This window comes from Mesoplodon bidens (assembly GCF_964165515.1).
Source record: "Mesoplodon bidens genome assembly, chromosome: 1".
Classification (NCBI taxonomy): Eukaryota; Metazoa; Chordata; class Mammalia; order Artiodactyla; family Ziphiidae; genus Mesoplodon; species Mesoplodon bidens.
This window is the reverse complement of record NC_138176.1, coordinates 79,405,770-79,422,271: the sequence shown is the minus strand read 5'-3', so window position 1 is coordinate 79,422,271 and position 16,502 is coordinate 79,405,770. Positions and strand designations below refer to the sequence as shown.

General features: G+C 38.4%; 2 protein-coding genes across 4 annotated transcripts in view; one reads left to right on the top strand and one right to left on the bottom strand.

Moving 5' to 3' along the window:
- Positions 1 to 10,208, top strand: part of LOC308620115 (ATP synthase F(0) complex subunit C1, mitochondrial-like) — a gene marked incomplete at its 5' end in the record, with an annotated part of 33,114 nt that extends 22,906 nt beyond the window's left edge. The window contains one exon of the mRNA XM_081239435.1: positions 9,437 to 10,208. Within this exon, the coding sequence (XP_081095561.1) occupies positions 9,437 to 9,924 (488 nt within the window). The 3' untranslated portion in view covers positions 9,925 to 10,208. The remainder of the gene's footprint in view (positions 1 to 9,436) is intronic.
- The window catches only part of ANK2 (ankyrin 2), a 720,153-nt gene that overhangs the window by 630,145 nt on the left and 73,506 nt on the right, over positions 1 to 16,502 (bottom strand). The window lies entirely within an intron of this gene.

Sequence of the window (16,502 nt, the reverse complement as noted above, 5' to 3'; positions counted from 1 at the left end):
ATCCCCTCGCAAATAAGCCCATTCTCCTACAGGAAGAAAACCAGACTGTGATTCAGCTGTAAATTTGTTTCCACCTTATCTTTCTGAATATATACAGAAAGTAAGATCAGTAATGTAACAGCAGAGTTGACTGATTCCTGCATGTTTCTGCCATTATCATGGTCCAGTGAACAGTCCTCAGCTTTGCAGGCTCAGAAGCTCAATTTTATTATTTCACTCAAAAGTGGAAAGTCACTGAGGCAGACTTTCTCAACAGGGGTTCTTCATCTGAACACAAAATACAGAAAATTATTTGAGAGATTATTTCTCAATTCTCCCAAGGATGGCAAATAATTACTACCATTCTAGATGCAATGAGAAGTTAATTCATTACATGCAGTGGATGCCTAATAACCATTAGGGCTTATTTCACTCCCAGAATTCCAGAGGGCTTGAATCCCATGAAGTAAACTATATATATACATATATATATATGTATATATGTACAATTTTTACATATATATGTATACATGTGTGTAGGTATGTACATGTATGTATTATATTTACTAATTGATAAAAGAAAATCATGTGTCACAAAAACTAGAATATAGTATCTAGTTATAATGTGGTTAATTATACTAAGTATAATGTGGCTTGAAAAATATGGACTCTAGAGCCAAAAGGATTAGATGTTTTTAAGGATTCATTAATTAAGCTGTCATATTTTGGTGACTCAGCTTCCCTCCTTGGAGAGATAAGAGACTGCGAGCTCTTTGAGAGAAGGAAAAACATTTGTCTTGGCTTCACTTTTTATTGAAATTTGAACTCCTAGTAATTAACATAGTGCATGGTACACACTCCATTTCATTAATGGATAGATGAATAAGTTGTATTGTAATACTTCCTGGATTATATTCTAATGATATTTCATTTCATATATGAAATGTGAATTCTTGCTCATTCATTTAACGAGCACCTACTATGTGCTTGGAGCCTAGACAGGTTATGCATTATACATCATTTCTTTAGGATTAATCTACCACTTCACATCCACTAGGATGACATTAACAACAACAAAAAAAACCCAGAAATAACAAGTGTTGGCAAGGATATAGAAAAATTGGAACCCTTGTGCACTGCTGGTGGGAATGTAAAATGGTGCAATCACTATAGAAAATTTGGGGATTCCTCAAAATATTATAAATATAACTATCATTTGATCCAGTAATTCCACTTCTTGGTATATACTCAAAAGAACTGAAAGCAGGGACTTGAACAGATATTTATACACCTATGTCTATAAAAGCATTATTCACAATAGCCAAGAGATGGAAGCAACCCAAGTATCCATTGACAGAGGAATGGCAAAACAAAATGTGATATTTACATACAATAGAATATTATTCGGCCGCAGTAAGTAAGGAAATTCTGACACATGCTACAATATAGATGAACCTTGAAGACATTGTGGGAAGCAAAATAAGTCGGTCACAAAAGCACAAATACTGTATGATTCCACCCATGAGGTATCTAGAATAGTCAAATTTATAAAGACATAAAGTAGAATGGTGGTGACCAGGGGCTGGGGGTGGTGGGGGTGGGGAGTTTTTGTTTAATGGGTATAGAGTTTCAGTTTTGGAAGAATAAAAAGTTATAGAGGGAATTCCCTGCCGGTCCAGTGCTTAGGACTCGGCGCTTTCACTGCCAAGGGCCCAGCCAGGTTCAATCCCTGGACGAGGAACCGAGATCCCACAAGCTGCTTAGCGAGCTTAAAACAAAAAAAAATAGTTCTAGAGATGGATGTTGGTGATGAATGCACAACACTGTGAATGTATTTAATGTCACTAAACTGTATACTTACTTAAAAATGGTTAAAATAGTAAAGTTTATATTATATGTATTTTACCACATTTTTTAAAAGATTAATACAGTTGTCCTTTCTGATCTTGTCCCTGGATCTTGACATCTATCTTACTTTAGCATCTGTGGCTCTTGTTCATCTTTCATAGAGAATAACAGTAACCACCTTACCTGAGCACTGGGACTGTAAAAGCAACTGGGAAAAATCTTGGATCACTTCACCCTGGAACGAAGGCCTCGTTATCATCATGTCAAGTTTCTAAGTAATATAGCCAAAGATGAGGCTTCTGGGAATTGGAACTAATTGGATTTGCACTGCTTGAAATTAGAACAGGGGTCAGGAAGGGGACACAGTGGAGAATGGTAACCTCAATTGTATTTAAAGGCAATGTCCACAGATGGCTTCTGTAGTAGCCCAGTGTGCTCTGTCCCCACTTCAGTTATTCTGCAGTTTAGTCTCCAAAGAAATCCGAAGGAAGTAGAATTGAATTTGTAGGGAGACAGGGAGGGAAATAAGACATGTAGCATGTACCATATACTGCCATTGGTGCTTGACATTCATTATTTCATTTGATTCTTATAACAAACATATTATTATACTCATTTCATTGATGGCCAAATTAACGCTCAAAGCAATTAGTATTTCCCAAAGTCATTTGTCTGCAAGTCCTAGGACTAGGATTCAAACTTGATTATTTTCTAATTCTTATAGCCCAGGATCATTTTATTGTTCTGTCTCACAGTTGCCTATAGAGTCAATTTCTGCCCTTGGCTCCTCCTTGGAAAGTGCTATGTTACCCTGAAATAAAAAATCTATACCCAGGGACTTCCCTGGTGGCGCAATGGTTGAGAGTCCGCCTGCCAATGCAGGAGACACGGGTTCGTGCCCTGGTCCGGGAAGATCCCACATGCCGTGGAGCGGCTGGGCCCGTGAGCCATGGCTGCTGAGCCTGCACATCCGGAGCCTGTGCTCCGTAACGGGAGAGGCCACAACAGTGAGAGGCCCGCGTACCGCAAAAAAAAAAAAAAAAAAAAAAAAAAAGAATTGATTCCCAGCTAGAATAATTAGAGGCAACAGAAGAAAGTGCTTCTTACCCCTGCATTCAGTACCTCCCTTGGCTCAAGAGGAAAACAGCCACCAACTCATATTGATGAAAGAAATTAAACCTGATGCCTAAAAATCACTAAGTTTAAATTCAGCCTTGGATATTGTTCTCCCCTACAAGCATTCTAGACCTTGTACACTTAATTATATTTAAATTGCATTTTCAGGAGTATTTCTTATCGGATTGATTTTACTTTATTGGCTAAGAATAAGCAAAGCAATAAACAAATAGGATAACTATATACTCTGTTCTTATTACTCATTTAAGTAATTGAATATCTTCCAACAAGTGACCTGATCCTCTCCCAGACAACAGCAGACTTGTCTATCAAAATACTGCATTAAATACATCAAATTCTTATAAATGAAATCTTACTACACAGCAATTGATTTTATGACTTCCAAACTAGAAATCTATACAAATTAACTCTTAACTGAATGAAAACTTTCCAAAGGTCTTTTTTATGGCTTGTCCTAAACTGAAATCCACTTTTGTCGTAGAAGCACTTCAGAGTCTCCTGCATTGTTAATATATCTTCCAACACATTGGATTGCGGTGGGGGAAATCAACAATTCGTTATTCCACAAACCCCACCAGTGAAATGTGATGAAACCCGATGGGGTTGGGAAGGCAGGGGAGCTGCTAGTTACTCAATGGAAGAAATTATCTCATTTCCATCTGAGCTGCAGTTTTCTCATCTATGAAAGATGGAATTGAGCAAAATCATCTCTAATTATATTCCAGTCTTTGAGCTTCTATGATTTGGTTATTCAGCAATGTGATAAACCAAAATACAAAATAGTTCCTATCTAATTTTTAATAACTAATGGCATGATGAGATAAAACTTTTAACAAATGGTTTGCAGGGTAAATAATAATGATAAAAACTACATGTCGTAACTACTTTTCTAAGTTATTACAGTATAACTAATATGCCTATAATATAATTAAATTCTTTGAACAAAATACAAATAATATTCCAGGCTTTCACATCAATAATCTTGATATGAACGATCTTAACACCTTAACTTTTGGCTCATTTGTGACTTGTTTTAATTTCTTGGGCAAAATAATTTAATAAATGGCACCAAAAGATAAAAAATTAATTTGAAGATTTTCTTATATTTTTAATACTTTTAGGTTCTTAACTCTAAAAATTGAAGTTCTTTTTAAAGTAAACCACACTGTTGTGGTTTTATTTTATAATTTTGGATCAAAAGGGATGAGTTCAAGTTATCCAAAAAAAAAAAAAATCTAGTTTTGAGGTAACAGATGGTAAGTTTAAAAAGAATGCACTCTTTTCCAAGTATTCTATAATAAGCATGTATCAAATTTATAATAAAACAAAAACAAAAGAATAGCATACCATGAAAATAAAATTCACATTCTCCTTTATATCAGGACAAAACTTTTCTATTTCTCTCTTTCCTTTTGGCCCTTCATTTCTCTACATTTGTAAAATAGTAGCAAATCAACTAAGCAGGGAAGGTAGAAAATTATATGATGTATAGCATCTATACATTTCTAACATTTCTTGTCGCAAACCAAATATTTTTTTCTGCTGCAGTTAGCATAAAGTATAAATTTTTGTGAGACCCAAAGTAAATACCAAGCATCTAAGATGACCATCCACCTAGTAGCCAATCTATGGTCATCAACAACACTGAACAATGTAGACTATCAACTATATTTCATGCTAAAAGGATTCAAATTCCAATGCAATAAACCTGTATATAAGAATGTTTTCAAGGGCTTCCCTGGTGGCGCAGTAGTTAAGAATCCGCCTGCCAATTCAGGGGCATGGGTTCAAGCCCCGGTCTGGGAAGATCCCACATGCCACGGAGCAACTAAGCACATGCGCCACAACTACTGTGCCTGCACTCTAGAGCCCACGAGCCACAACTACTGAGCCCAGGAGCCACAACTACTGAAGCCAGCAACGCCTAGAGGCCATGCTTCCCAACAAGAGAAGCCACCGCAATGAGAAGCCCACGCACCACAAGGAAGAGTAGCCCCTGCTCACCGCAACTAGAGAAAGCCTGCACACAGCAACGAAAACCCAACAGAGCCAAAAATAAATAAATAAATAAATAATGTTTTCAAGTCATTCAAATGCTGATTGTTATTAGGTCCAATTCCAATATCCTAACAGAAGCAAAATTTACCTCACTGCTTACTGAAAAAGGAACTCTGTCAGGACGTGTTGAAGAATAAAATGAAATGAGGTTTATGTTCTCAAAAAGTAGTTATCGGGCTTCCCTGGTGGTGCAGTGGTTGAGAGTCCGCCTGCCAATGCAGGGGACGCGGGTTCGTGCCCCGGTCTGGGAAGATCCCACATGCCGTGGAGCGGCTGGGCCCGTGAGCCATGGCCGTCGAGCCTGCACGTCCGGAGCCTATGCTCCGCAACGGGAGAGGCCACAACAGTGAGAGGCCCACATACCACAAAAAAAAAAAAAAAAAAAAAAAAGTAGTTATCAACATCCAATAATTACACAACATATTTATAATGTTATTATGAATTTGTCCTTTAAAGAACCAGCTACATGACAAATACATATGTATTCCCTTTATTTCTGTTATTTATGAAGATTAAGATATTTGGAAATTCTATCTAGGTAGATTCTGTTTTCAATTCTCATAGCTAACCAAGTACAGGCAGCTCTAGAGGTAAGAGGTTTTCTTTACTTCCACTTTGGTTTTCCAACACCTATAATTTTGGTTCCTAACAAGTTTCCAGAATAAAATCAAACCTTTTTTTTTTCCAAATGTGTGCCCCAATATATGCCTATCTTCAAAAATCTACAGCTTGACCTTGTTCCTTCAGATTTAAGAAAACTGAGATCATCTGGCCAAGCCTCTCCTAGTCTGAGGATCCCCTCTAAAACTTTCCTGACAGATGGCAACCAGTTTCTATTTAAACACTCCAAGCACAGTGTTCTCCTGTTTTGTTTGTGTCCCCCCAAAATTCATATGCCAAAGCCCTAACTCCAATGTGGCTGAGATGGAGCTGCTAAGGAAGCAATTAAAATTAAATGATGTCATAGGGGCCCTGATCTGACAGGAATTAGCGTCCTCATAAGAAGAGACACCAGAGCACTCACTCATTCTCTCTCTCCCTCTCCCTCCATATATGTACTGAGGAAAGACCATGTGAGGACATAACGAAATGGCAGCCATCTGCAAGCCAGGAAAAGAGCTCTCACTAGAAACTCAATCAGCCAGAACCTTGACCTTGGAGTTCTAGCCTCCAGAACTGTGAGAAAATAAATTTCTCTTGCTTAAGCCACCTAGGCTATGGAATTTTGTTTTAGCAGCAGACTAATACACCTTGCTTCACAAGGTGGCCAATTCCACTCTCAAACAATTCCAAGTGTTGGAAAGTTCTAATTTTAAGCAGAAATCTGCTTTCTGCAGCTTCCACCCGATAATCCAACGTCTGCCTCCTAGAGCTATATGAAATAAATTTAACCCATGTTCTCAATTTTAAAAAAGATTACATGAAGAGTCCCCAATATTTTAACAACTCTTCTCTATCCTTTAGCCTCTTACTTAAACATACTCCAATTTACCAAGACCCTCTTTAAAATGTGGCAGCTAGAAAGACTCCTTAAGTACTCCATAAATATGAATAATATGGGGCACAATACTTTGCTAAATTAGTCCTAAATTTTCCTGAGGAAAAGCTACTCTCTAAAAACCCCTCAAAACCCTTAAGAGGAAGGCAACTTCAGTCCATGAGACCACCTATCTATGAAGAAAAACCTTCTGTAAGGTCCCCTCTGCTGGAAATCTAGTCAGCTGGCTCAGAAATCAACAAGATAGACTTCAAGATCAACTGGTTGGAGACCTGATACTTCATGAAAATAAATGAGTACATCACTGTGGACAGATTATTTCTATTTACCTCAAGGTCACTGTGGACAAAGAATCCATTCATTCCTTCTCACCAGTAAAATTCATTTATTTTTTATCACCTTTCTTATGTCCAAAATGTCTACATTAGTCTTCTCTTATTCATTCTCTTTTTTTCCATAGGGATAAACTAGTTAGTCCAATGCACATGTAAACTACTATATTAGAAGAGCAAATAAGCCTAGTCCTTTGGTGCCTGGGGACCTCCTCAGTGAATCCCTTACTGTCACCATCTTGGGTAACTCTCTGGTGCTGCTTCCAAGGACCAAAGAGAGGGAGTTGTTTTTTTGTTTGTTTGTTTGTTTTGCTGCGTTGGGTCTTTGTTGCTGCGTGCGGGCTTTCTCTAGTTGCAGCGAGTTGGGGGTTACTCTTCGTTGTGGTGCACGGGCTTCTCATTATGATGGCTTCTCTTGTTTTGGAGCACAGGCTCTAAGCACACAGGCTTCAGTAGTTGTGGCTTGCAGGCTCTAGAGCACAGGATCAGTAGTCGTGGCGCACGGGCTTAGTTGCTCCGTGGCATGTGGGATCTTCCCAGACCAGGGCTCGAACCCGTGTCCCCTACATTGGTAGGCGGGTTCTTAACCACTGCACCACCAGGGAAGTGCCAAGAGGGAGATTTTTGCCTTCAAGTCCTGCACCTTTTGGTTCATGTCCTCTCCCATCCCTTTTTTCTTTTTCTCTAGCTTATTCCAACTGCTGTGCTTTTCTTGTAAATATGTCATATCTGAATTGTCAAAAAAATTACTTTGAATACTAACTGCTGTGGTCCACAACACAGAGATCAAAAGCACAGATTTACTAATGCCATTTGCAGCAATGTGGTTGGACCTAGAGATTATCACACTAAGTGATGTAAGTCAGACAAAGACAAATACCATATGATATCACTTATAAGTGGAATCTAAAAAAGAGTACAAATGAAATTATTTACAAAACAAAAACAGACTCACAGACAGAAAACAAATTAATGGTTACCAAAGGGGAAGGAGGGAAGGGATAAATTGGGAGTATGGGATTAGTAGATACAAACTATCATATATAAAATAAACAACAAGGATTTGCTGTAGAGCACAGGGAATCGTATTCCATATCTTATAATAAACTATAATGGAAAAAATAAAAAAGAATATAAATATATACATATATATGTATAACCAAACTGTTTTGCTGTACACTTGAAACTAACACAATATTGTAAAGCAACTATACTTTAATTAAAAAATAAACAAAAAAGCACAGATTTACTAGAGTATAAAGGAGATAGGTGATATAAACCACATACACCTGAGTAGATCATTGGTGAGATCTAAAGAATTCAGTAATCTTTGTTGTCCTTGTTAGTGCATGTTGCTTCTCCCCGCACCTCCAAGCCCAGAATAAATTCAACTCCAAATTTAATAAATATTTTTATTTTTGAATTCTTACAGACTGTTGAAAAAGTCATTCCTCTCTAGGCCCTTAACTTCCTTGGTCTCAAATCATCACTGTGCTCTGTGATGATCCACTAAAACTTCAAAGATGGAAGATATCAGTAGACTGCAATAGTTGGGGCAGGCTTTGCCTACCTAACTTATTAATATTTCAGCTTGGTAAAATCAGAATATGTGTAAATTCATAGGGAACACCCTATGGATAAGAGAATAAGTGTCAACAAAGGCAGAGAGGTAGAAACACCTTAGACATGTCTTGGACATAGCAGTCCCAGGGTCACACAGAAAATCTCATTCTTCTCACTGAAACTGCCTACACATGACAGTGGTACTACTTTTTCTTTACTCAGAAATGGCCACTGAGTAAACCAGAGTGGGCCTGATGCAAGGGCAGCAACTCCACAGTCTTGACTCATGGGGTGGCCCAATTCAAAGGACTCTTCCTACTGGAGCAGTGGAAATTAGTCCAATCAGACTATCTCCCTCCAGATTTTTTTTTTTTTTTTTTTTGCGGTACGCAGGCCTCTCACTGCTGTGGCCTCTCCCGTTGCGGAGCACAGGCTCCGGACGCACAGGCTCAGCAGCCATGGCTCACGGGCCCAGACGCTCCGCAGCATGTGGGATCTTCCCGGACCGGGGCACAAACCCGTGTCCCCTGCATTGGCAGGCGGACTCTCAACCACTGTGCCACCAGGGAAGCCCCCCCTCCAGAATTTATACTGGAGAATGCAGAGAAGATTGAACAGGGGGGAGAAAAATAGAGAGCAATCACCCAGAAAGACATCAGAAAACAAAGTCTAGGTCCTTGGTGTTTACAATAAACCCCTTTTATCTTAAGATTACCTGAATGAATCTCCTCCTTACAACAACAAAAAGCCTAGTGCAATATATTTTAGGAACAGGCAATACACAGGTCTACCCTGATGAAGGGTTTATCCAGGGTACAGCAAAAGGTAAATTCAGAACAGTAGATTAAGGTCTTCACTTGTGAAGAACTTTGAATACTAGCTATATTTTTCTTTCTTTTTTATGTAATCTTACTTTCACTTTGCCATTGCACTTTTGGCAAAACTTAAAAAAAAAAACAGAAGAGTGCCTATCAGTCAAGACTGAAATAAATTAATTTGCAAGAGATATATGTGACTTGAGGAGTCAGTCACCTCAAGCCAGGCGAGCACTGTGGGCCGAGCAGGGGCAGCAGGGCAGTGGGAGTGCAGACTGAAAAAACGCAGACCACTGGGGCACTACTCATTCCTCCTGCTCTGATCTGCTCTTGTACCAGAGGTCTGATCAGGCCTGTGTCTGCCTCCTTCCTGAGGAGGCCAGAGGTCCCATCTGAACAGCCTTCCTACAGCAGTGTCCCACTCCCTGTGGCCAGGCGGGAGTTCCAGATCAGTGTTGTCTCCCGGGACCCTGACACAGCGGCCAAGTTTATCGGCGCTGGAGCCACCACAGTTGGTGTGTCTGGTTCAGGGGCCGGCACTGGCACAGTGTTTGGCAGCTTGATCATTGGCTATGCCAGGAACCCATCTCTGAAGCAGCAGCTCTTCTCCTACACCATTCTGGGCTTTGCCCTGTCTGAGTCTATGGGGCTCTTCTGTTTGATGGTCACCTTCCGCATCCTCTTTGCCATATGAGGCTCCATGAAGGTCACCTACCCACCCCTGATGCTTCGACTCCAGGCCATGCCCAGTGCTAGAGTGTGCTAAGCTTTACCATTAAACACAATGCTTCTCTAAAAAAAAAAAAAAAAGAGAGAGAGAGAGAGAGAGAGAGAGAGATGTGACTTGAATAGCGTAAATAACAATGTTTGATTTTATATCTATTTGTCACAGATAACCAAACGTATTTAAAAATCTAGTAGTGTGTTGACATAATAATGACTCTCTCTAAATCTTTTTTTCACACACAAAAAAGATGTATATCTTGGGCTTCCCTGGTGGCGCAGTGGTTGAGAGCCCGCCTGCCGATGCAGGGGACACGGGTTCGTGCCCCAGTTCGGGAAGATCCCACATGCCGCGGAGCAGCTGGGCCCGTGAGCCATGGCCGTTGAGCCTGCGCGTCCAGAGCCTGTGCTCCGCAATGGGAGAGGCCACAACAGCATGAGGCCCACATACCGCAAAAAAAAAAAAAAAAAAAAAAAAAAAGATGTATATCTCTCACTAAGATCAGGTATATGGAAAGGACATCCCCCTCTCACCACTTCTTTGCAGCATTATAATGGAAGTCCTTGTTAATGCAGTAAGGCAAGAAAAGGAAATAGAAGGTACACAGGCAAATTGGGAAGGAAGACATAAAACTGTCTTTGTTTGCAGATGACATGATCATCTATGTGAAAAACCAAAAGGATTGAACAAACTCCTAAAGCTAATAAGTAATTATAGCAAGGTTGCAGGATACAAAGTTAATATATAAAAGTCAATTGCTTTCTACGTACTAACAATGAACAAGTGGAATTTGAAATTCAAAACACAATAACATTTGCATTACATCAAAAAAAAATACTTAGGTATAAATCTAACAAAATAAGATCTATATGAGCAAACCTCTGATTAATGAAATAAAAGAACTAAATCAATGGGGAGATACTGCATCTTCATGGATAGGGAGACTCAATATTGTCAAGATGTCAGTTCTTCACAACTTGATCAATTGATTCAATGCAATCCCAGTCAAGATCCTAGCAAGTTATTTTATGGATACAGACAAGCTGATTCTAAAATTTGGGGACTTCCTTGGCAGTCCAGTGGTTAAGACTTCACCTACCAATGCAGGGGGTGTCGGTTTGATTCCTGGTCGAGGAGCTAAGATCCCACATGCCTTGCAACAAAAAAACTAAAAATATAAAAAACAAAAGCAATATGGTAACAAAGTCAATAAAGACTTTAAAAATGGTCCACATCAAAAAAATCTTTAAAAAAAATAAATAAAGTTTATACGCAGAGGCAAAAGACCCAGAGTAGCCAACACAATATTGAAGTAGAATAACAAAGTTGGAGGACTGATGCTACTCAACTTCAAGACTTACTATAAAGTGGCAGTGATCAAGACAGTGTGGTATTGGTGAAAGAACAGATAAATAGATAAATGGAACAGAACAGAGATCACAGAAATAAACTCGCATAAATATAGTCAACTGATCTTTGACAAAGGAGCAAAGGCAATACAATGGAGCAAAGGTAGTCTCTTCAACAAATAGTGCTGCAATAACTGGACATTCATGTGCAAAAAAATGAATCTAGACATAGACCTTACATCTTCACAAAAATTAACTAAAAATGGATCATAGGCCTAAATGTAAAATGCAAGAACTATAAAGCTCCAAGAAGATAAACTCCCAGATAACCTTGGGAACAACACCACCAAAGGCATGATCCATGAAAGAAATAATTGATAAGTTAGACTTCATTAAAATTAAAACATCTGCTCTGCAAAAGACAATGTCAAGAGAATTAGAAGACAAGTCACAGACTGGAAAAAAAATATTTGTAAAAGACACATCTGAAAAAGGATTGTTATCCAAAATATACAAAGAACTTTTAAAACTCAATAATAAGAAAACAACCATATTAAAAAATAGGCCAAAGGCCTTAACAGACATCTCACCAAAGAAGATATACAGATGGCAAATAAGCATGTGAAAAGATGCTCTACAACATACGTCACCAAGGGAATGCAAATTAAAACAATGGGATACCACAACGCACCTATCAGACTGGCCAACATCAAACACTGGCAAGGATGTATAGCAACAGCAACTCTCATTCATTTCTGACAGAAATGCAAAATGGTACAGCCACTTTGGAAGACAGTTTGGCAACTGTCTTGAAAAATTAAACATATTCTTATCTTACAATCTAGCAATCGTGCTCCTTTGTATTTACCCAAAGGAGTCGAAAACATATCCACACAAAAATGTGCACACAGATGTTTATAGAACCTTTATTCATAATTGCCAAAACTTAGAAGCAATCAATATGTCCTTCAGTAGAGGAATGGATAAACGCTGGTACATCCAGACAATGGAATGTTACTTAGCACTAAAAAGAAATGAGTTATCAAGCTATGAAAAGCCATGGAGGAAACTTAAATGCATATTTCTAAGTAAAAGAAGCCAATCTGAGAAAGCTACATACTGTATGATTCCAACTATATGATATTCTGGAAAAGGCAAAAATATGGAAACAATGAAAAGATCAGCAGTTGCCAGAAATGGGGTTGGGCGTGAAGAGACAGAGCATAGAAGGGTTTTAGGACAGTGAAAATACTCTGTATGATATTATGATGACATATTATTATATGTCATTATGCATTTGTCCAAACTCATAGAATTAGAATATATAACACAGTGAACCCTTAAGTAAGCTATGGACTTTAGGTAATAATGATGTGTCAATGGAAATTCATCCCTGGTAACAAATGTACCAATCTGGTGAGTGATGTTAATTATGGGGGAGGTGGGAATTCTCTGGTTGGCCAGTGGTTAGGACTTGGTGCTCTCATTGCTGAGGGCCCAGGTTCAATCCCTGGTCGGGGAACTAAGATCTCATAAGCCACACAGTGTAGCCAAAAAAAAAAAAAATTATGGGGGAGGCTATGCACATGTTGAGGCAAAGGGTATGTGGAAAACCTCTGTACGTTCCTATCAATTTTGTTGTGAATCCAAAACTGCTCTAAAAAATAAACCTTTAAAAAAAAGATGCACATCTACATCCAAATCTCATATTGCCATATTTTTTTACACACAGTGAAGAATGGATTTTGCAAGCCAAAATATTTTGATTAACATTGTAAAAAATTTATAGGCTATCTCAAAATAAGATTGATTTTTCTTGTAGTTGAATTTAAATATTAAAGGCTTTATGGTTCCAATTGGTAATGCATAATAACTGGGTCTGCTTTATAACAATTTTTTAAAGCAAAGCATAAATAGCAAGAAAGTTTAAAGGAGTAAGATGCTAAAATGTTCTTTCCTGTGTCTAGTAGTATGCTTTAAAAAATTTTTTTAACCATAATACTTTAATTGAAATATCTTCCTTGACTCTGTCTGAAGGCAGCTGAAACCTTTTAATATTCAAAGAAAAAAAAAGCAAGTATCCAGTTTTCCAAGATAATCTCAACTAAGAATCTACCTACAATGCAGGAACATTGACTACTAAGTATTGCTAACGTGGGAGAAAGAGAAAAGCTTACAGTTAAAAAACAACACCGACTGGTAACGATTTATTTTCCAAAGTCATTCCAGCACCTCTTACCTCTTTCTACAAATGTGTGTACCAAGAGCACAAGGGCCACGGCAGTTTGGCAAAAAAGATTCACCTTGGTATGCCCAGTGTTCATTATTGAAGCTCAGGCTTCCCTGTATCTTTTCAGGTTTTAGGTAAGAAAGGGTCACTACTTCCAAGGGCCTCAAAAGGTCATCAGAAAGGCTAAAGATATATTAGGTATCAAGGAGAGGTAGCAAAATAAGCGTGAGAGAGTGGGCAGTAAAAATGGATAAATATTCCCACCAACGATCCAGATGTACAAACTCTTGCATCATTTACATCCACAGCCCACCATAGACTCTTTCTTTCTTTCTTTCTTTATGGCTGCACTGGGTCTTCGTTGCTGCACACAGGCTTTCTCTAGTTGCGGTGAGCAGGGGGCTACTCTTTGTTGCAGTGCGTGGGCTTCTCATTGCAGTGGCTTCTCTTGTTGTGGAGCATGGGTTCTAGGCATACCGGCTTCAGTAGTTGGGGCACACGGGCTTAGTTGCCCCACAGCATGTGGGATCTTCCCAGACCAGGGCTCGAACCCGAGTTCCCTGCATTGGCAGGCGGATTTTTTAACCACTGCGCCACCAGGGAAGTCCCCCGCAGCCCATAGACTCTTGAAGATGGATTTCTCTCAAGAGCAAGCAGCTGTTTCACCAAAGCTACACTGGGGTTATTTCTATAAGATAATATATTACTTTGTGAAGACTCCCTCTCTCCTCATATTTCTGGTTCTTTCCCTCTTTTTTATGTTATTGGCCACAGTATCAAACTGAGTAAAATTTTCCAACTCAAACACATTATCTGCTTTGTCTATCCACACACACTTAAAGTTGCTCTTAAGGGGGGCTATATTTTTCTGTGAGAACAGATGAAATACAGTCTGTCATGACAATCAGTGCAAACCAGCTGTAATATTTTCAGGAAGGACCAAATAAAATCCAATCAAATACGTTTGAGAAGCAACAGACGTTTAAGGTGGTGTTTTTATCCACTAATTGTAAAGTTTATAAATTGCCATTGTTGATAGGTGTTTATCCTTTGAACACACTCATACGAGTATGCCCTATATATTTGTAGGAGAGTGCTTGTCATAACAAAAGACTAGAAACAGCCTAAATGTCTATCAGTAGGGAGCTGCTTAAATAAATTAATTTACCCAATACAATGAATGGATACTATGCAGCTAATGAAAAGGAACGAGGTAGATGAATATTTCTGAGATGGAAAGCCCACCAAAGAATAATAAGTGACATTGAAAACAAGTTAAAATGAGAAGTTTAGCTTTAGTTCATGTATTTTCAATTGTGTACTATGCCAGAGTATGAGTATACCACAATATATTTATAAAATATATCAACATAAATGTATCTCATAAACATAAATTGAGGGCAAAATGCAAATTGCTAAAATACTAACAATATTATATCATTTATGGGCTTCCCTGGTGGCGCTGTGGTTGAGGTCCGCCTGCCGATGCAGGGGACACGGGTTCGTGCCCTGGTCCGGGAGGATTCCACATGCCGCGGAGCGGCTGGGCCCGTGAGCCATGGCCGCTGGGCCTGCGCGTCCGGAGCCTGTGCTCTGCAACGGGAGAGGCCACGGCAGTGAGAGGCCCACGTACCAAAAAAAAAAAAGAGTACAAAGAAATGCATGGGGATTAGGAGGGACAATGTAATTGGGACAAGGTATTGGGTTAAACCACATGATATTGCCAATGTTCCACCGTTTTTGACCTACAAAAACAACAATGTCATATATGGTTCAACGTCACATGTAAGTGGTCTTTGACTATGTTAAGTAGGTTTTACTTTTTAAGCTAAGAGGAAGATACACATAGGTTCATAGGAACCCATGTGGATCCACCATTATTTAGCTCTATGATCCAAGACAAGTTATTTAACCTAATTTCTTTATCTATAAAATGGGGATAATAATGAAACATATCTCACAGGGGTACCATGAAAATCAAATAAGTGAATATATATTAAGCACTTAAACAGTACCTGGCACATGGGTAAGCACTATTTGATTCAGCTACTATTATATTCTATAGCTTTTTGTACAGCTGTAATATTTCATGAAAATATTTTTCACTTATTTTTTTCACTTATTATTATGGAAAACTGTAAATATAAACAAAAAGCAAGGAGACTAGTATAATAAGCCCAAATGTACCAATCATTTTGCTTTAATAATTAGCAAAGCATGGCCAATATGTTTCACTTCTACCCCCATTCCCAGAAACGCACATTAGATTATTTTGAAGGGAATCCTAGATTTCATCCATAGATACTCTTTATATGTCTTTAAAACATAAGGATTTCTAGAAACATAACCAAAAATATCATTACCACATTTTAAGAATTAAAGATTCCTTAATATTATCAAATATCTAGTCACTGCTTCAGTTTCCTTGCTTATCTCATAAATACTTAAGTAAATTTTGTTTTGCAGTATTTATAAGTACACAGCTTGCTGAATTTTTACAAAGTGAACATTCCCATGTAACCAGCCAGCACTTGGAAGAAGAAATAGAATGTTGAGTTTTCCATCTTTTTGTGTGTTTTTTACAATTTTTTTTCAAATCAGGATCCAAATAGGGGCATATCTTACAAATGGTTGACAGTCTCTTTCACAGTAATTTTTCATTTTTAAATTAACATTACAGTGATGAATGATATGAGCCTATTTCTACTTTTTAGACAATTTAGGTATTTTTCATTATTTCTAAAGGAATATATAAAATACTGTTTGTTACCACTGGCCGTGAAAATGGAAGTCAGAAATATGCCAGGGTAGTCTTTCAAGGCATTACCAACAAACAGCATTTTTAGAAAGGAAATACCACTGAAAATTAAAAACAGATTCAACTATAGTCATTAAAGTATAGCAAACAGCCAGAGATCTATTCTCCAGCTAACTCAATATAGAGATTCGCTTTTAGAATTTACTTGTAT